Genomic DNA, 20,676 nt, shown 5'->3' with positions numbered 1-20,676 from the left:
TACATTTTTATACATGACCATAAAAGGGCCAATCCAAAGTTTACAAAAGCTACAATCCAGGTTTATTGATTTAAACACTTATTACGTTTTTGTTGACCCATCGATAGATTAAAAAAAACAACCTGCCATCACTTTTTTCAGCAGACATGGTTTCATTTTGATTAGAAACTAAGCTTTATTGGAGCATCTGTCATTTTTTTTTTTTTTGCCTTCTCCAAAATTGTCCATGGCCGGTTTCAGTAATCTTGGCGAAGCTGTTAATTTGAATTCATACTCATTAATGTGTAGTTATTGGTATCAGCCAGCTGTCACATGTGGCAGCTGATCACCGGTCCAGTTACAGCCTAATAGCTGTTGCACAACTGTAGTAGTAATGAGCGGGCGGGGCTGCTTGTTTGCCTCTGTATCCCCTCCTCCATCTGAACGCGCAAAACAGAGCAACCCAAACCTTTAAATTCCTCCTTACTACCTTCAAAGGGACATACGCGTCCCGACCGCCGGTGTGTCGAAACAGATTTATCTTTGGAACTTATTAACTCTTAATTCCTGGCCTTCTGCGGGAGTTTGTATCTGGGATCTCTTCCTTAACGGCTGACGCTGGGTTTGACGAGGTACAGTATTACGTTACAATTTTATTTTATTTTTTTCTACGTGGCCGTATGCACGACTTTATGATAAAGCAAGCTCCGCTGTATCCTTAGACCAGGCTAGACGCTTTATAGGTACGTCACCTTTGGCTTTTCAGTAATTGATGCATTTGCGTGCGTAAAGCCGAGTGGGTTCGTGAATACACTCGTGCTGTGGACAGCACATGCTCGTGTTGCTCGGACCCCATTTTATTTGCTCCATGTGCGGCTGTTTCCTGCAGCGTGCCCGCATACACACAGATCCGAGGAAACGACCGGTGGTATTACATAATATAAACGTGCATCAGTGTTCAACGTTAAAGTTGCTTCAGCATTCAGGAGACATTTAAGATCATGGTTGCAGACTTTTGTGATCTTCATGATAGTGGTCCACACTGGATTTGACTGATGGGAAATGCAGATAATCTGTCCAATTAGGGCTGGTGACACTCGTGAGATTTGCTGTAGGGATGCAGTTGTCCTTGATTTAAAACTGGTCTGAACCAGGATTGGGGAGTTTTGCGCCCAGGTGTGTGTGTGTGTGTGTGTGTGTGTGTGGGGTGGGGGGGGGGGGGGGGGGGAATCTGCTTTGGAGTGATAGCAGCAAGTGGTCAGTGAGCAGACACACTGTTGTACAAAAAAAAAAAAAAGTGGTGGAAAGAAGTACTCTTACAGTAAAGTCATGACAAAAAAACAAAACAAAAATGAATTTAAGAAAATAAAATCAGCCTAAGTTGTTTAGTTTAACATTTTAATTGCTGATATTTTGAAGGTAAACCGCTCATAAAGTAGAGAATTTGTGTTGTGAACATGCAGAGCAAGAGTACTACATTGACGTTTACAGAGCTTCACTGTATAATAACAACTGATTAACATGAACGGTGTAAAACATCAGTCATATGAAATCTGTTAAAGACAGAGTGAGTAAAAAAGAGGTGACCTTTTAGATCTTGAGCTCAGCTCCCGTCAGTCTAACTTTAGCCAGTCTGGAAGTGGGTCAGTAGTGAGCATGTAGCTGACTGCAGGGTCGTATGTATCCAATACTAACTCGGAGGATGTGTGTGCGGAAGCTTTCCAGGTTCACTGCGATTCTGGAGTTGGCATTATGTTTCCTTTTTTTACCGCATCTCCAGCCTTCATCGTTGCCTGTGCAACACAGCATAAACTCCTATTTTCTCTCCACAGTGTGTAGCTTTTGTTTGAAATGAAAGTGAGGTTTTTTTGGACTCTGACTTGTCGAAGCAGTGTACGAAATGCAAGCAACTGCAGCTGCCTGCACACTGCAGTGTAATGATCAGGGCTTAATTATGGTGTGGAGTAATAGAAACTCAAGCCCACATGGAGTATTCATGCTCACGGAAGTGATTAGTGGCAATGGAAACAGATTCTGAGAACAAACTTTGTATTCAACGGGTAGTCATGCCCTTCATCAGTTTTTTTCATCATCACACCCACCTACACTTTGCTTTTATAAACTAATATCCAAGTAATACCTCCTGTGCTGGTCATGTCCTAATTTACAATATAGACATATCACAAAACATGGAGCACTAAAATATATTATGTTTACAATGGCAAAAGTGTAAATATTCTCTCAGGGGAATGAGGTACAGAAGTAAAACTATCAAAAACTTCTTTTTTTTATGATTTGGATCTGTTTCAAAATGTGATGGGTTCTTCCTTGGCCCATGCTACACCCTTCCACCAAGTTTCATGAAAATTGAGCCACTTGATTTCCCGTTGTCCTGCTGACAAACAAACAAATCAAAAGCATAGCCTCTTTTGCAGAAATTGAAATACATATTTTAAAAGTGTTATCATTCATGTTTTTCAGTCTCTCGCACGTTTGCCTAAGAAACAAAGAACCTTCAATGTTTAAGAATCATTGTTTTATCCTTATGTAAAGAACTGCATGGGCTGGTTCCTGACCCACAACTTCATCTGTAGTAGAACTGAATGGAGGTCAATCTTTTGTTTCCTAAAATATATGATTATTTTTCTGTCCCATGTCAGGGAAAAGGAGAGTATGATTGTTATCTGTCCAGTCACGTGCAGGACACTTTGCCTGTCGTGTTTCCTTTTTCACAGATTCTAGATTTTCTTCATTTAAGAAGCATTAGGTCGTGAAGCGTTTGTTGTGTTGTTTCAATTGGATTACTCATATCTTGTTATTTTTTTGTCCGTGTAGGTGATGCAGCCTATGACTTTGCCTGTTCCTGACAGACAGACTGACTGACTGATTGATTTACTTATAGACATTGTTCAAATCCACATATATGGGGCGCGCTTGAAACCGTTGCCATCGTTGTCAGTCAGACAGCAACAAAACCCTTTGTTTACATGTGCCACTGCAGAGCAAAAGATAAAAGCTGTATCAGTTATGTTTCCGGTGATGTCTTGGTGTCATCTTAATTAGATAAGTAATCAGATAGTAAGGGTAATTATGCCTTTAATACAGCCGTGTCTGCCTATCAGAGTTGGGTGGGACGGATGGGATGGAAACAGATGGGAGATGTCAACAAGCAGCTGCCATCTATCCACTGTTACATGCCGTTCTCTTTCTTTAGAGAGCCTACATGCTACAAGTATTCACTCAGTTAGCTGGGCACCCACAGTGAATGTATGCTTGTGAGTAGCTACTCACGGTACAGTGTATGTGCGCTTGGATATACTGCCCACTTACAGATCTAGACTTGATTGTGTGGTCACATTTTTAATTTAACCGAGTATCATTCCATAGTTGTGAAAACATGTTTTTTTACATAATCATTGTTGAAATTAGCTTCCCATAACCTTTTTTATTTGTTAGTATGGTAAAAAGAAATCATATTAATCAGTCACACTTTATTTGTATGGCACCTTACATACACGTCAGTGCAATTTAAAGTTGACAGTGTTGACAGTGGCAACAAAGGCAGATGTTTGTCTTAATTCCCCCATGATGTGGAGTGATTGAGAGGAGAACTGACCCAAATTGACCTTCTGAAACATATTTCTATAAATATACCATTCATTTGTTTTCCAAAAGATCATCAAATTACTTCCATTTAAATCCAGTATTTTGAAAATGATTGTTTCAGCCGCTACATAGCCTTCCCAAATGTCAAACAGTGTTATATTCAAAGTGTGCTTTCATTGGTTCTGAGGGATCACACCCCCTTTCCTGTGCAGCAGCTCTTTCCCACTGATGGGCATTGCCTCTACTTTTGTGACATCTCATCTACTGCACTCTCTGCCAAATCGTTTTTAAACTGACAGAAAGTTGAACGTGTGCTTTCACAGAGATAAGAAAGGAACATGCTTTTTAACGCCTGCATTTAAAAGGTTTTTGTGACTTTAATCGCTACACATATGAACCTTTGATACTAATTCTAGTGCTACTGGTGTACAGATTTTATGGCAGTGACTTTATATAAAGTATGCATAAACTGTATGAATGTTTCCACTTGCAGGTGACAACAAACGAAAGCTTGTGTAGGTGCAGCCACTTCTTAACGTACATGTCAGATAAAAAAGAAAAATAGTTGCTGCTCTTGTAGATAAACTGGGTTACAGTGACTGTTTGCATGCGTGCAGCTGCAGCAGGGTGATTATAAAACAGTCTACAAACATTCGGAGTTATGACTAAAAAAATGCATTTATCAAGATTTGAATGGCTGTCTATCTACGGCTACATTTTGACCATGCTTGCGCGTGCGTGTGAGGAGTGTGTGCTGCTTGGAATAGCCAAGCCATGTGATTCTTCCAGGTTCTATTTCAGAACGCTGACCGTCAAAACGCTCCGCAGTCTTCACTGCAGCTCAAAGAATAGTTGACAAATACGCTGTTTAACCCTCTGTCTGTTGTCGCTTTTTCAAACTCTCCGCGTAGATCAACAGCTGAAGTGTCTCTGTAGCTAGTTTGAAGTAAGTACTCCGTGTTCTGTCTTGATTTCTGTCAATGCAGAAGCAGGTTATTGCTGTTTTGGCTTGATGTGCAGCAGGTGGATTTCAGTATATTTGCAGTTCCAGAGGTTGTTTTGAGTTGTCAGATTTCCTTCCGTTTGAGGTGTCATTATTTGGTCTGGTCAGTTGTATTGAGAGAAAACTTCAGCAGTTGCTTAACGTGTACACCCAGGTCTGGGAAGGTCATGTGGTGCATATAAGTTACTTTTTTCTGTGTGTGTGTGTGTGTGTGTGTGTGTGTGCTCGCGCACTGATTTTACAGTAATGCAGGATGTGAGCTCCTGTAATAATCAGTTACTTATCAATCTTGGCAGAATAATAGATAAGCATTAGGTCTTGTTGCTGGTGATTTCATCCAGTAATTCAATGGATTATTTGTGTACCAGTTTTTTTGTTGAAAGATGAATGAAGCATAGATATTTCTCAAAATATACACAGGCAATGGTTTTTGCTGTTACGTTTTCACTTCCTAATCATGCAGTTACATTTGCTGAATTTGTGAAATGTTCATAGTGTGTAAAGGAAGAGCTAATATATCAAATGCAGATAGTTTTTTCTTGTAGTTTGCCCTCTTTAGATTTTAATTTAGGAGGAATTTTATGTGGATGTGATCAGTTTCAAGAGGCACCTGTGCATCTAAGTTCAATGCAGGTCTCATGTCAATATGCCAAGTACTTTCCATTGTGTAACAAAACATAAAAATAAAAAAAAACTTAAAAGCATAATCATGTGAGAGAGGGCCGCAGGTAACGATAAAGAAGTTGATTATCTTCTCAGTTAACTGCCTGGTCTATACATATCAGAAAATTGTGTCCATCAGAGTCTTCCAAAGTCAAAGGTGACATCACGATACTGGATTTTTTTTTTGGTCGGTGCCAATGCTGATCTCAGGAATAAAAAAAAACCCACATAGAAATATTATTAGGAGTAAAAGTAGCATAGTGAGGTAGGATATATTGCAGTTCATTGTCCACTTTGACACCAGTGCAATGAATTATTAGTCATAACTAAAAAAAAAAAGGAAAAAAATTCTAATAGAGCAATTTCTAATTTACCCCAAGCATCTCCTTTTCTGTATTATGTTCTATAAAAAACATTTGCATCATCAGCCTGTACGTTGAAACTGATATACCTGTGATACGTAAATTGGCTGACGAAATCAGGCTCTAACCAAAACCTCCAAATATTCCTAGCACTAACACAAAAGACTAAAACATTCACGTTTGCTCGTATTTGTTTTAACCGATATTGTCAATTTACCTAACCACTCAATCAGTTGTTGCAGCTCCGATTAACAGGGATACGACCACATCAGAGGCTCCTTACACAGTGCAACAAGAGAGACAGGCACCTGTGCAATGCTTCTTGGTAACACACCATTTCTAAAGAACATCTAGTGAGCGTCACTGTCTAGTTGCAACACCATTTACGTTCCGTGTAAACAATAGTGACCTCCACAACACATCCGTAGGTGGGAGAGAATGACTTTAATGTCAAACTGACTTCTGCAGTGATATCAGTTTCATTACGGTGGTCAGTTTGCTGCAGCAAGAAACACAATTGTTTTAATTGATTGCATTGATCCAGCTTCTTAATACAGGAAAGTGTTTTTATGTACTATTTCGTTTTTTTTGTTAAGCTTGTGTTGTTTATTAGATTAATTAAGACCAGGTTTAAGTTCAACCACATTATAACAGCTTGTTTTCTAAGCTATCATAATGTGGCTGATTGGATGCAATACCATGGTTTTCCCAGAAGTGTATATCTAACACATTCACCATTGAATAAGATTAGACACTAAACCCACTTCCAAAACAAAACCCGAACACGATAGCGCTATATTTATTGAGGATTTTAGAACATGTATAGATCCGGTATATTTTTCCATATATGCTCCAATCGGCCAGGTTGGGAAATTGTAGCCTGAATACTTCCTGGGGGAAAAAAAGATGATAAGGTTGTCACCTTAGCCTGCCCTTATTTGGAAGTTTCCATGAGGCGTAACATGACTGTTGCACTGTCCGTATGAACTCATGTCATCTGGTCGGTGGGTTCTGACAAGGTGCCATTATCTACAAAGGTGTCATGTTGTTCTGCTGCTGTATGTCACTCACTGAAGCCTGTGTTGTTTTTTTTCCATAGGGCATTCCTCTGGACTTTAGCCAGACTGCCATAATTTAAGTCACTGCAGGATATTGTTTATACCCCCCTCCTCCCCCCCCCCCCCCCTTTCCATTCCTCAATCTGGCCTCCATATCTTTTTTTTTTTTCTCCTTCTGAATATCAAGTATTACCTCTCAGTGGGTGAGCTCAGCACTGGGGAATGTGCATGAGATGTTGGACTGATTACTGACCAGAGAATCTCCTCAACAACCACTCAGGACAGAAGTCTTACAGCTGTGTTTAGCCTCTGGAGAGTAAAGGGACTGTTTCAAACTGTGTGGGCTGTTCATTCCTTCTCATTTTTTCAAAGCATTTTTTAAAGTGTTGTTCAGGCAGAAAGTTACACGCTACCCATTATGAACTTATTCCAGTTGAGAGGCCCAGAATCTTCAATATAAAGTGTGACTGCACCGATGTCACACTTAAAGCCCGGATTAGTCATCACGAGTGCTACTCAGCCTGTGAAAACAGTTGTTCAATGTCCTCTGTTGCTCTCGAACAACTTTTTAACGTTTTAGAAAAATAATCCTGATGACATCATTCCGGTAATTTTGGTTTTGGCTCGAGGTTTAAACTATAAAAGAAAGCTTGCATACAGACTGGAAGTTTGGCTTTTAAAGAAGAAATTTAGGAGGCACGCACAATCTAAAGGAAGATGCTTTTGATTTCCAACATTTTTGGAGCTGGACCCACACAACAGACAAAATGTCAGGATGTCTCAGCCTCTACTCCTTCAATTCTGACCACTCTTTTTGTAAATCTGTCCCTCGTGACCCCAAACTGTTGTACAACTTGAATCCAGCAAGTTTGTCTGATTTTTGTTTTCATTATTAAAGGAAGATTCAGTTTTATATCGAAAAGAATATAGGCTCTCTATAGGCTTTGGCCCAACAGGTCTTCCACTTGCTTTCTATTAGGTTACTTCTGTTTACTTCAAGTACAGAAAATAAGGATGGATATTCTCCTCGTTTGAACTGTTTGACCACAAGCCGGGGTAAACGGCAACAGTCTTGGTGTATTCTGTGTCTTCTGCTGTGAGTGTTGTGATTCTGTTTGTGTCGAGCCGTCTGCTCAAGGGCCTTTCCTTCTCCCCTGTGAGTCGTGTTGTGTTATGTAACATGTGTCAGCAACACATCCAGCAATAAGATGGATTATCCCTATAGGCCCCTGGTTTTTTGGCGAACAGTCACACATTGTGGATTTGAGTTGTGTTACGTAACACCCCAGGAAACCGTGTTCCACTTGTAACACATTTGTCAGGCACAAGTGAAGCCCCTCTACCCAGTAACACCGAGCCGCTGTGCAGCCAGTATTTATAGATATGATTGCAAATGTAGCCTCTCGCAGACACATGGCGTACGAATGTAGCAGTGTATCGTTCTTTCAATGGATATTTGTGTTCAAATAGTCTTGGATCTTGGCCCAAACTAATACAAAGACTGATGAAAAAATAACTTATGTTGTTCAAATTGCATCATCTTTCAACCTCTTTGCCTCCCATCAGGGTGTGCGTGTGGCCTCTCCCCTGTGACCTCTGAACCCACGGACGACCTTCTTCCCCTCCCCTCCCTGAGGCCATGGCGCTGGAGAAGCTTCTGCACTTCGGGAAGCAGTTGCTGAGGGTGAAGGTGGTAAACTGTAACTCGGAAGACTCCCGTCTGTGTCGATGCCTCAACACCTTCGACCTAGTCGCCCTGGGTGTGGGCAGCACGTTGGGCGCCGGCGTTTACGTGCTAGCCGGTGCTGTTGCACGAGAGAATTCAGGCAAGTTAACATTACTGTAAACAATGAAAGGATGTCTCCTGAGGCAGATCTTGAAGATCTCAGTCACGTAATCTCCATTGCCTCCCACTAGGTCCTGCTATTGTGCTGTCTTTTCTGATAGCAGCGTTAGCCTCAGTGTTGGCTGGTCTATGCTATGCAGAGTTTGGCGCCCGTGTCCCCAAAACAGGCTCCGCTTATCTTTACTCCTACGTGACTGTCGGAGAGCTCTGGGCCTTCATCACCGGATGGAACCTCATCCTCTCCTACATCATTGGTAAAACATGAAGCAACTTTGCATTTCCCATTTGTTTTCATATTAAGGTGGCGAACAAGGAAATATGACTTGTGTTAACTGATCTGTCTTTGTGTCAGGTACTTCCAGTGTGGCCCGTGCATGGAGCGCCACCTTTGACGAGTTGGTTGGGAAGCGCATAGAGCTGTTCTGCAGAGAGAACATGTCTATGAATGCACCCGGTATACTGGCGGAGTATCCTGACATTTTTGCTGTTTTCATCATCTTCACTCTTACAGGTAGAATAAACCTCTGTCTGTCTGGATGTCCCTCTCTCTCTCTCTCTCTCTCTCTCTCTCTCTCTCACAGCACACTTTTAACAGTAACAGTTAACAGTAACTCATCCTAGATCTTTCAACGCTTATCAGATATTGACTCGGGATACATCGTTGATACGTTTGAGGGAATAACTTCAGCAAAAAGTCTTTCTAAGTTTTCATTGTATTTTTTCTTTCCTTTGTCCTCTCTGATTCAAAGGTCTGCTGACATTTGGGGTCAAAGAATCAGCGATGGTGAACAAGGTTTTTACCTGTGTCAACGTCCTAGTCCTGCTGTTCATGGTGGTCTCTGGCCTGGTCAAAGGCACTCAAAAGAACTGGCAGATAGACCCTGAAGAGATCCTGCATGCCAACTATACAAGTAACTGCAGTTCAAAGTAAGGATGTGTTCACAAGAAGTCCAGGTTGTCCTGAAAAGTCATTTTGGTATAATTGAAACTGGATTTTAAGCTGAAATCCTCTCAACAGACAGATAATCAACAGACCTCATCAAAAACACTATTTTGCCTTTTGTCGTTTTGGACCCTTTAAATAATGTATTCATGCTGTGCAGTTTATCCTTTTGCCTTATTTTTCTATAATTATTATTTTCTTCCCCTGTCCAGTCTGACAAACATTCTGCCAACCAAGGAAAGTTTAGGAGTGGGCGGCTTTATGCCGTTTGGCTTCACAGGTGTCCTGTCTGGAGCTGCTACCTGTTTCTATGCCTTTGTAGGATTTGACTGCATTGCCACCACAGGTCAGTGCTGGATGAAGCCTTAAAACACTCCATCTGTTGGTCTTGTTCTCCCCTTGTTGCACTTCTCATGTCCCTTTGACTGCCTCATGGGTATGTTTAAGGTTTGGGGTGGGGGTGGGGGGGTAACTGAATCTGGAGCTGGAACCATTTCAATCCTCGGCTTGTCCGAACATCCAGGAGTATTACATAAGAGGAGCAAGGCAGAAAGAAAAGATGCATTTTAGTGGGTTTGGCCCATTTCTGCTCTTGGCAAAAAGCCAAACACAGTGACGTAGGTGTGGAGAGTAAATCGTGATATAAGGTTTGGGGAGATGTTCCTCTGTTTTCTTCTACACTGCGTAGATCTGCACCTGTGAAAGGAAGTTCCATTTAATTGGCTCAAGGCCTCAGGGCTGTAATAAAGAGAGAGTTTACAAATTCTTTCCAGCTTTCCTGCTCTCTGGCCCAGCGGCTTCTTCCACCCCTCTTTTTCCTGAATTCTAATTGGCTAACATGAAGTTAACCCTGAAACGTACCTGTCACACACACTCGCAAGCAGCCATAAACCATCATATCACCTTTGTGCATGTGTGTGTATTTTGGCAAGAGTTAAGTTGGCATGAAGCCATTCCCCTTTCCCCCTCCACAGACATGCACATAGGGACACATACATCCATACAACTGTTGCCCCTGTCATACTAACGACCGCTTACCTGACAATAATCAGCTGCCAATCAGCAGCTGTAACCCGTCATGACATGTACATTTCAGCATCACATACCCGCCTTCATTGCAATGTGATTTCGCCACAGAACAAGCCCTGAGTGTTCGCTCAAGGACCTCTGTTGTGTAATCGCCTGCAGCTGAATAGTTGGGTGTTTCAGGCTTGTGGGTCAACAGGAGAAAATAAGTTACTTGTTCTGCACAGAATGTTTCTTCAATATGTGTGTTTACCCTGATTTTCACAGTTACTGGAATACAGCCAAAACAGCTGTACAATAACGGTGTGTGTGCAAAGGGTCATGTTTTCCTCCTAGCTGCTCACATGGCAATTGTTGAATTGTTGGGTTCCTCTGTATGATGTTGTAAAGCTCTGTTGTATGACCTTACTGTGTTCAGTGCCCTAGAATAACCTGTTGTGTTGTGATTTGGCGTTATATAAATAAAATAAAATTGAATTGAACCAACTTTCTGCGCCCCAGGTGAAGAGGTGAAGAACCCCCAGAGAGCCATTCCCATTGGCATCGTATCCTCGTTGCTCATCTGCTTTGTAGCGTACTTCGGTGTCTCTGCTGCCCTCACCCTCATGATGCCATACTACCTGCTGGACAGCAAGAGCCCACTGCCTGTAGCTTTTAAATATGTAGGCTGGGGTGGAGCCAAATATGCTGTAGCTGTAGGCTCTCTTTGTGCACTGTCTACAAGGTAAGCCCTTACACACATTACACCTGCACTCTTCTGTTGTTGTAAATCCATGTACTCCAGTTCTCTGTCGGATGAACATGCAGTCACACACACACACACACACACACACACACACACACACACACACACACACACACACACACACACACATGCATATATTTCTGTGAGTGTGTGTGTGAGTGTATATTTAACTTAGAAGGCACTTGATCTCTTAACTAAAAATAAAAGCACTGCTGAGAATATAATTGCACCATCAGTGTATGTTGGTGATTATGTAACACCGACTCATAAAGGCCATCACAGGTTACACTTTTATTACTATTCAGTTTTTAGTAGTTTTATAAGGCTGATATTATGTTACATTCTTTAATTTGCTTAATTTGATCATATTGTAATTTTTGTAATAATAACTATCATAGATATGTATGAATTATATGAATTTTCTATTGAAAATGTGAACATAGTATATTTAAGGTCAGGTTTAAACAGTACTTTTATATTAAACATGTTTCTGCATATATTATGCTAAATATTCATTATATTATCTTGTGTTATCTACAATTTGTACACTGTATGATGTCCCTTGCATATGTGAGCTGGTGTATCTGTTCATGTATGTTTCACATTCTCTTGGGTGTAAGTGCGGATACTATTTATCCTGGTCTCCCCCCACGGTTGCCTGCTGGGTGCTATGTTCCCTATGCCCCCGTGTGATCTGGGCTGTGGCTGACGATGGGCTGCTTTTCAAGTTCATGGCAGAGATCAGCCCCCGCAGCAAAATCCCGCTAATTGTAACCCTCACCTCTGGCATAGGGGCAGGTGAGACACTAACACGCATGTCTTAAAAACAGCATCCACGTTCACCGGTGCCCCTTTTCATGCTGCGGGGCTGAGCTGCGCCAGGTTAAACGCTCTCTGGCCTGCCAGCTGCAGATTCTACTTTAAACGTATTTTCAAGAAACCGACCAGAAGTCAGCACTGAAGCATGAAAAGGACATCATTAAATGTCTCTAACTCGGTCTTACATGGTCACGTCTCTGTGTAGTTAGCTGCGGCGGTGAAGGTTATTATATCTTTATCATTTTTCCAACATGGGTCGGTTGCTATACTTTGTTTCCTTCTGTTAGGAAACGTAAAAAAATATCTGGTTGTGGTTTTGTAAGGAGAAATATGCCAAACTAAACTGCATGGTTAAGTAACCAAATATGTATACAATGAAACTGAGAGTAACAGCATGTGGAGCATATTTGCTACTGAAGTGGAGAAATGTTGCATGCTGATGTCAGAATAACCTTGGCCTAGCATCGTGCCCCTGTTGGGGCACCAGTCTGGTATCTCTGTTGCATGTTCTCCCGCCCCAAATCTTGCCAACTCCTATCTTGCCAAACGTATTCGCCTCTTTTCCGCTAATTCTTCCCCTGCCCTCCCCCACTTACTGACCTCTTTCAATTCTTCCTTTCCCCCCCCTTGTCCCTCTACCCTTCACCCGCAATCCTAATCTGATGTCTTCCTCTTCTCTCTACTTCAGTCTGTTGGGGTCCATGTTCCCCCTCCCCCGTATCATCTTTGCCATGGCACGGGATGGCCTGCTCTTCTCTTTCTTGTCCCACGTCAACGAGAGGAAAGCCCCTGTAACTTCCACTATTGCTGCCGGGGTTATGTCTGGTAAGATGAAGAGGGATCATGTAAAATAGGGAGGAATAAGTAAACAAATATCTTTGTTTGAGGAGAGGGGAGAAGGGGGGTGGGAAATTAAGAGGGCTAGGGCATAGACTAGAGCGAGGCGGAAGAAGATATGAGATCATGTAATATTTGAATTAAAGAAAATCAGGAGCAATCAAAAAAAAAGGACTGCGGCCAGTTTGATTAGCTTTGAACTCAGTGAGAAATCATTTTTGGCTGCTAATTAGAGGTGCAAGAGCAGCTTCACTCAAAGAGTATTTTTCAAATCTTTTTGCAACGGTCATCTCTGCTTATATAGGGTTCTGCTTACCAGGTTCTACCAATCCTATTCCATGTATTTCTGTGCGTTGCACTACTTTATGCATATTTGATATTTCCTGTCTATCAGAAACATGTTTGTGACCTTGCTGCACACAAGGCGTTCACATCAGTGCCAGCAACTTTGTGAGTCTGCTCTGCACAGCTGTTCTTTGTGTTGAATGCTATTGCCAACATACTAACATGCTCTCATGGTGATGTTAAGCATATTACATTATCCATCGTAGTTTAGTTCATTAAATCAGAAGTGTAGCTACAAAACGTTTGTGAAAAATCCGAGACCCATATTAAAATGATTCTAATCATTTTTGTGACGCCAGCAGAGCATCTTAGGCTCAACAAGCCTTCTCATCTTTCCATCTCTCTTTTTTCCCCCTCCCTTTCTTGCACTTTGAAGCAATCATGGCCTTCTTGTTTGACCTGAAGGACCTGGTGGATCTGATGTCAATAGGAACTCTGCTGGCCTACACATTAGTGGCTGCCTGTGTCCTGGTACTCAGGTCAGTGAGGAGATATCAGTGTGTGGAGTTGAACCCGGGACACTGTTTGAACCTCTGCACACTTTTCCATGCATGAATGTTGGCAAGCCACGTTGGCACCACCAGATGAGTAATGACTGAATTAAATCTGTCTGCAGCTCACATTGGGGTTGATATTACTCATAAGCAGGTTTATTGTGTACTAGTGTTGCATTGCAGTTTTTCTTCTGTATCACTGCATCACTACTGGCAACTAGTGACTATTTTTAGTGAACACAGAGTGAAGTTGCTACGGTAAAACAGCTTAGTGTGTTGTGTTTCCTTGGTTCAGGTACCAGCCTGAGCAGCCCAGCCTGGCATATGAAATGGCCAGTACCCAGGAGGAAGCGGAGTTGAGCGACGGCATCAGTGTCCCCAGTATGGGCATCCTGCCTGGTGTGGAGGAGAGGTTCAGCTTTAAGACAATGCTGTTCCCAGACAACCCTGAGCCATCCATGTTGTCAGGCTTCACTGTCAACGTCTGTGCCTCCGTCATTGGTCGGTTATCATACGAGGAATGCTTCAAAACACTGATAAATACAATAAATACTACTAGTAAACAAAATAGAGAGATTTAAGGTGATAATCTGAGAAAAGAGTCTTAATTCATGGATTCATTTAAGTATCTTTTTTTTGTTCCTTGAGTGTTACCGAATTACACATGAAGTACTAAAACTCGTGCCCTTCTACAGGAGGATTGATCCTGGTGTTCTGTATACTGGCCGTGCAGGGAGGCATTGCTATATGGAATATCGTGGCCCTCAGTGTCATCTTCATGGTGTGTCTCCTCCTTGTTTTTATCATCTGGAGACAGCCTGAGAGCAAGACAAAACTCTCCTTCAAGGTGTGATTTGAGATCTTTTCAGCACTACGTTTGCCCCCTTACAGTTGATGTTTGCTATGCCATAACACAAGCTGATATGTTTTCTTCTCCTGTGATCTTAGGTCCCCCTGCTACCCTTCATTCCAGTGATCAGCATGTTTGTCAATGTCTACCTAATGATGCAGCTGGACAAAGGCACTTGGGTCAGATTTTCAGTCTGGATGACGATAGGTAGTTATACTCCATTACTGTCCCCCATAACTTATCATCAGACTAACCTTCCTATTGCAGGAATTGTTCTAACCGCTCAAGCAGAAAGAGTTTTGACTTGATGTCTTTGATTTGAGTGTCTCTGGCTGAAGAAGGGTTGGCCTTTCTATTCATATACTTTACCAATGATCCTCACAGATCACTTACACACAGGTGACACAGTTTGCTTGCTTAACCTGCTTAAAATGGGCCGGCTGTTTTGTTTTGTCATCACAATGTGTTATCACAATTTCAAGCAGGAACTGTTATCTTATGAGGCATGACTTCTGTTGTACATTCAGCAAAACATCTGATGTCATGTTTGTGTGTTGGCTGCCAGAGTGAAACATGTTGTTAGAAGAAACAGACTGGACGTTTTAAAGAAAGCAAAACTCAAAACCTATTTTAGAGTGAGTAAAAGTGTCTCATTCTGCCTTTTCAGGTTTAGCGATCTACTTCTGCTACGGTATTCATCACAGCGCTGAGGGGGCTTTAGCCCGCTCGTCTCCAGACACGGAGATGAACGGCTTCAAGCGCGACCGCGATTCAGAAGCCATGTCACTAGAAAAGGAGGCCTTCCTGCACAATGGCATCGACGCCATGGAAGAGGACGACGGAGATTTGTAGGAAGCATTATAGTATGCTGTCTCCCCCGGCACCAATCTGTCCGTGAAGGAGTATTTTTGACAGTGTAACTCCCAGTGCCTCACTGGCGGGACTCCCTTTTGGGGAAAGCAATGATAACTAACTCTGACCTAGAATTCACTAAACGTCTGACTTTCCCCTTCATCTTCTGGGTAGAACACAGACAACTGATGATAATAATCATGAAAAAAACGACTTCTAAAGCTATAATTAACTTGTTTTGTAATTTTAAGGTTGTTACCCCTTTTGCTTGGCCTTGAGACTCAGGTGCTTGATATCACTTGGCTGTCTAAGGGCTCATGAAACATTTCAGTGTTTGAGGGAGGGTCAGCGATAGTGGGAGACCATATTAATTTTCATGTTGGGTTGTGGTTACTTCTTTGGAGTGTGTCTGGGTTACATTGCTGGCAGTAGGACTATGTGCAATGGCTGACATCTGTGTGTCAGAAAGTTCTGCAGTAATCTCTTTTTTCCTGTTGAAACATAACTATAAATATAATATATATATATATATAAAATATAATAATATATATATATACATATATATATATATATATATATATATATATATATATATATATATATATATATATATATATATATATATATATATGTATATACATATTTCTAAAATCAGATAACACATGTCAGTATTAAATACAGGTTGGTACCAAAACCTACCAGTTCCTATGTAACTAACATTGAAATGCAGCTCTGACAGTCGCCCCCTGACAAGTTGGAGCTTGCACAATACACAATGCAACACACTTGGCTTGTCAGTGATGTAATTACCCTCGCTCACTAGCAGACATCAGTGTTCAGGCCAGGGGCTGGATGTGTAAGTGGGTCAGCAGGGAGCCATGTCTTGCAGTTTCCATGGGTCCAATTCTGAGTCTGAAGGATTGCATAGATACCATCTGAGGTCCAAAGCTTTGCCTGGTGATCTCTTGTGTTTGTGTTTTCAGTGCAGACCTACGTCTTCTCAAGAAGCAATCATGAGCAGTCAAAAGTCATGAATCTGCAAATTATGATGCAGAAACTGCTGAAACAAGACATTAAACAAAATATCCTGTCGGACTGTTCATCTCTCTGAGACAAAGATTGAGAGTGAAGTGACCCGGTCTAAAGCCAAAAACAAGCATACGAATCATAATAGATATCACAATAATAATGAAATACACTCTCTTATATGGCATGAATCTGATTTCTGAATCCTGATAAATGTTGAACACCAGGTGAAGTCACCAACAGCTGCTGATTGTCAGTTAATGTCGTGTAACGTTAGATGGTAGAGGATTTTCACAGTGCTGGCTGCTGTGTCTTTGCATCCGTAGCTTGTAACATTTAATTTCTCATTTAAAAAGTATTATAGGCCAACTTTTTTGCCAACTGTTTTTTTCTTAAAACGTATATATAGAGGAATATATTCATCCTCAATTTATTTTACGCATTTTTCTCATGTTCATCAATGTGTTTTTATTACCTATTTTTCAGTGTGTTTTCTTTTTCTTTTTTTTTTTCCAATTTATAAATCTGCTTTAACTTGATATTGTCAAGTTAAAACCTCAGAAGAATTTGAGCAGGTAGAATCTGGCACACTTGTACATTTATTACCATCTATTTTTTTTGTCATTATAATATCTAATACTTGCAGCCATCTTTTTTTTTTTTCATGAATTTAAGATGACTGCTAATTTAGCATTGCACTCCTATAACATTGACTCAATCATTCTCAATCACTGAGACTCAAAATGGGCAGTTTTTTGTTTGTTTGTTTTTAAGTATCAAAATGGCAGAACTAGAGAGTCTATTTTTTTATTCTATACATTATTTTTCCTTGCCTACATTACCCACAATGCAACTCGAGCAGAGATAGGGAGCTGGTCACATATTATCTTACTTCACTTTTTTGTTTTTAGGTGAGTTTTTGTTTTTTTCTGCCCCACTGATGCTGACTGGAGTGACAACACCTCAAGGCCATTTTTTAGACTATTTGCAGCTCCCGTCTGGAGGCTTTACATATATTTACATATGCATTAGTACTCCCAAACACCTGTAAACTGACTTGGTTGTGTAAAATCAATCTCATCCCACCATTTAAATCCATATCTCCTGATTGGATAAAACATATTTTTAACCCCTAAGTGCCTTCATTAGGAGAGTCCTTTATATCCAATTAGGTACATGTATAATCAAAATTGTGTACATAGGTTGTTGTGTATATTTATTGCAGTAAATTATTTGTAAATTGGAGAAATGGCTTTTTGTTATTTTGAATTGACTCTTCTGACTTTTGCATCTGTATTTAGGTTCTTTGGCTTAAGTTTGTCTGTTTGTGTTTAAAGTTGTATTCTTTATGTTGTGTTTACATGACCAGTGCAACTGAAGCTTTGTTACTTCAGGGTTTACTAAATAGCTGCCTTCAACACCCTTGTATCATGTGGCTGACATGTATTTCTTATAGAACAAAAAACAAAACTAGAAATCTCAGACATGCATCTCATCAAGAAAAGTGGAATAGTCTGTGACATCACAGTATCACTTCAAATTAACCATACTTGGCTGACTTTCATGTTCATGGATTGACATACCTTGCTCAATATTTACACTAAGTGCTAATTTTACTATGAGTGAGCAGTATGTGCTGTTTTGTAATTCTTTAATGAAAAATGTTCAGTTTCCCAGACAGTTAAAGCACCAAAAAGAAATCCCATCATTTTATTTGTTTATAAGAAGTCTATGTATTGGTTGGGTCCTTAATGCCAAAGCCTCAGTGTCTACTTCTAAAATACATACAATGTCCAGTATAAACACATACAAATAGATGATCCTTTGATACTGTTTTCCCTTATAAATCACATACCACAGTATGATGTTCCAAATCTGTCAGCAGTGTTGACTACCATCTGCTTCATGTTAATGCAATTTTGCTGTGATTACTTTGTCAGACTATCAGACTCCTTGTATAGCCCTTTTTGCTTGTCATTTTTTCAGTTATTGTTGCTTAAAATCATCTGTCACATCAAAGCTCAGCAGTGCTTCAGTGAAGAGGAGCATCATCTTCCTTTGTTGCACCTATGCTCAAAACCTCAACTTTCTGAAGACATAATTTCATCCTCATGTCAAAAAAGTTCTTATCCATAAAAGTTAATTGTTGACCTTGAAAAACTCAAGGTCTAGTTACCAGCTTATATGAAACTTTAAACTGCATCTTGCTGCCTTTTCAGCAGATGGAGTTTGCTCATAGAGACAGCTCAGTTGTAAGTGATGATAACAGAGCTATATCGGAGACTACTGAAACTCCCATCTGCCCAGGAAAAGCACTGAAGCCAGTAGGTGGACCTTGAAGTAAGATTCTGGCATAATGGTCATTATATTTTCATGCTGGCTACAGATGTAATCAGCCAGCATGAAATGACTTCACTGAGTGAAGTCACATGTTTTAGCCTCTTTCTTTCATATTTCACATTGAAAGTAACCATTGAAGTTTCTTTCCTTTGGCGCCATCTGTTGGTGGTAGGAGGCAGACTTCCTAAATAAGAAAGGGTAAAACTATTGTTTTTTCTTTTCTACAAACTTCCCACAACAATCCCACTCACAGAAACCTCGGTAACTTTGTCAGGCTTAATAGCAGGCCTTCACCCCTATTAGTCTAAAATACCCAAACTATTTGTCTCTATTTCCTGTTTTGTTCAAGTTTCTATAGCCTATGTGTCATTCATTACTCTTGTAAATAAAACGAGCTTTTCAAAATGCAGACTCCTTTTTTGGGCGGCTGCGTCTTTATGGTGACTCTTAACAAGCATCCTCTCACATGATCCAGCAGAGGGCGCGAACGTACTGGGAGAGATAGAGAGGAAGAGAAGCCCGGGTGTCTGAGCGTAAGGATCCTCTGCCAGGTGTCGGCTGCAGCATCAGCACCGCTCCTCCTCCAGCTCCCTCCTCCTCCTCCTCATGCTCTCCGCAGTACCTCTCTCCATGCATCGTTTCTGCCTGCCGGAGAGAGTGAGGAAGGAGTGAAAAGACGCGCTCAGGTTTCGTTTCGCAACTCCTCCATTGTGACGGACGTTCTTCAATGACTCGCCACCAGAGAAATCTGGAGGTAAGTCGCACACCCTGCGGTTGTTTCGCAGCGATGCTCTCGGAGGCGAGCGGCATGAAGTGTCGCACATATTTCTGCTTGTAGGATTTGGGTCTTGCAGCTGACTCGGTTCGCCACGCATGCACCTAATTGTGGATCTGATCGATTCTTTTTCGCAGGCCCGATTCATTGCAACGTGTGGCATCTCAGTTTGTTTCGCCGAAGAAATGTCTGTTACGTGGAAGTTGATTGTAAGTAGGCTAAAAAAAAAATATTAAAAAAAAAATAGCGGGTTTGGAGAGAAAGTGGGGTCAGAAGGAAGAGCTGGTTGGTGTGATGGATGGAACAGGTCAAGTCTCTGTGGGTGTTGTTAATGATCAAGCATAGATTACAGGCTTTAGACCTCACTCCAGCTATGATCCACTGTACTGAGAGGGGACATCCGAGAGAGTTTGAAGGAATGTGTGGTTATATCTGGGGAAATGATAACAATTCAATTATGTTTACATCACATTTGCTCATATTTTTGTGAATTTTCTTGAGAAAAAAAAGTGTAGAGATGCCTGTTGTTTTATAACTGTGTTAGAAACGCTCTGATTTTTTTTTGATTTTTTTTTTTTGCCTTACTTATGGATTAGATTTTAACCGTTTACCACTGAAATTCATTTTTAAAAGTCTCTTTATTTTCATCTTCTAGAGCATGAATGAGTCTCTAGTATTTTTAAACCTCTTCAGTGGAAAGCCTGAGGAACTTTAGGCACATTTAATATGTGCTTTAGTTACTTTTGCAACACTTCCCATGTTCTCAGCCGCACCGTTGCACTACTTAGAGGCTTGAGAGGAAGGGATGGATCAAATAAAGGTGATGGAGGGCATGTCTTTCACTCTCAGCTGTCTCTCGTCCGCATTGATCAGTATCGGATGATCAGGTTGTCCTTGAGACTATGGGGAGGAGTTTCCTGTCTTTGTCAGGATGAATCCCCTTTTTAAAATACAGGCCACTCAAATACAATTCTTGTAATTTTAGTGTTTTCAGGTGTATAGATGATAATAGTTTAGACCGTGCCTGCACTACTCCAATATGTAGCCGCTATGGTTCTAGTCAGAGATGTTCTACATGAAGTATGTGTGGGAAGTGTGGTTTTTTTT

At 41.0% G+C, this 20,676-nt stretch overlaps 2 protein-coding genes across 5 annotated transcripts in view; both read left to right on the top strand.

The window, feature by feature from the left end:
- Positions 1–301: 301 nt before the first annotated feature.
- slc7a1a (solute carrier family 7 member 1a) lies at positions 302–15,983 on the top strand. Of its 2 annotated transcripts, none has more exons than XM_069146359.1 (13): positions 302–611; positions 8,238–8,497; positions 8,589–8,771; positions 8,870–9,028; positions 9,267–9,444; positions 9,673–9,806; positions 10,988–11,210; positions 12,739–12,875; positions 13,609–13,711; positions 14,022–14,227; positions 14,422–14,573; positions 14,675–14,783; positions 15,244–15,983. In XM_069146359.1, exons 2-13 carry the CDS (start codon positions 8,311–8,313, stop codon positions 15,426–15,428), a joined length of 1,956 nt encoding a protein of 651 aa, XP_069002460.1. In that variant the 5' UTR covers positions 302–611; positions 8,238–8,310; the 3' UTR covers positions 15,429–15,983. The 2 variants fall into 2 exon arrangements, with proteins under 2 accessions (XP_069002460.1, XP_069002459.1); XM_069146358.1 differs by lacking the exon at positions 302–611 and adding an exon at positions 4,301–4,531.
- Positions 15,984–19,417: 3,434 nt separating this feature from the next.
- mtus2a (microtubule associated tumor suppressor candidate 2a) overlaps positions 19,418–20,676 on the top strand; it is a 43,181-nt gene continuing 41,922 nt past the window's right edge. For all 3 annotated transcript variants that reach the window (XM_069146364.1, XM_069146362.1, XM_069146363.1), the window contains exon 1: positions 19,418–19,548. The gene's annotated coding sequence lies outside the window, so the exon portion shown is untranslated. The remainder of the gene's footprint in view (positions 19,549–20,676) is intronic.

Source organism: Embiotoca jacksoni, unplaced genomic scaffold (genome assembly GCF_022577435.1).
Source record: "Embiotoca jacksoni isolate LCO1_2020_lvr unplaced genomic scaffold, fEmbJac1.0.p SCAF_13, whole genome shotgun sequence".
Lineage (NCBI taxonomy): Eukaryota > Metazoa > Chordata > Actinopteri > Embiotocidae > Embiotoca > Embiotoca jacksoni.
This window is presented reverse-complemented; position numbering and strand designations above follow the sequence as displayed.

Excerpts from the sequence above, each read along its gene's own strand:
- slc7a1a (XM_069146359.1), top strand. The coding sequence starts at position 8,311 with ATGGCGCTGGAGAAGCTTCTGCACTTCGGGAAGCAGTTGCTGAGGGTG. Across the intron at positions 9,445-9,672 it reads ACAAGTAACTGCAGTTCAAA|TCTGACAAACATTCTGCCAA; the intron begins GTAAGGATGTGT and ends TCCCCTGTCCAG. Across the intron at positions 12,876-13,608 it reads TGCTGCCGGGGTTATGTCTG|CAATCATGGCCTTCTTGTTT; the intron begins GTAAGATGAAGA and ends TGCACTTTGAAG.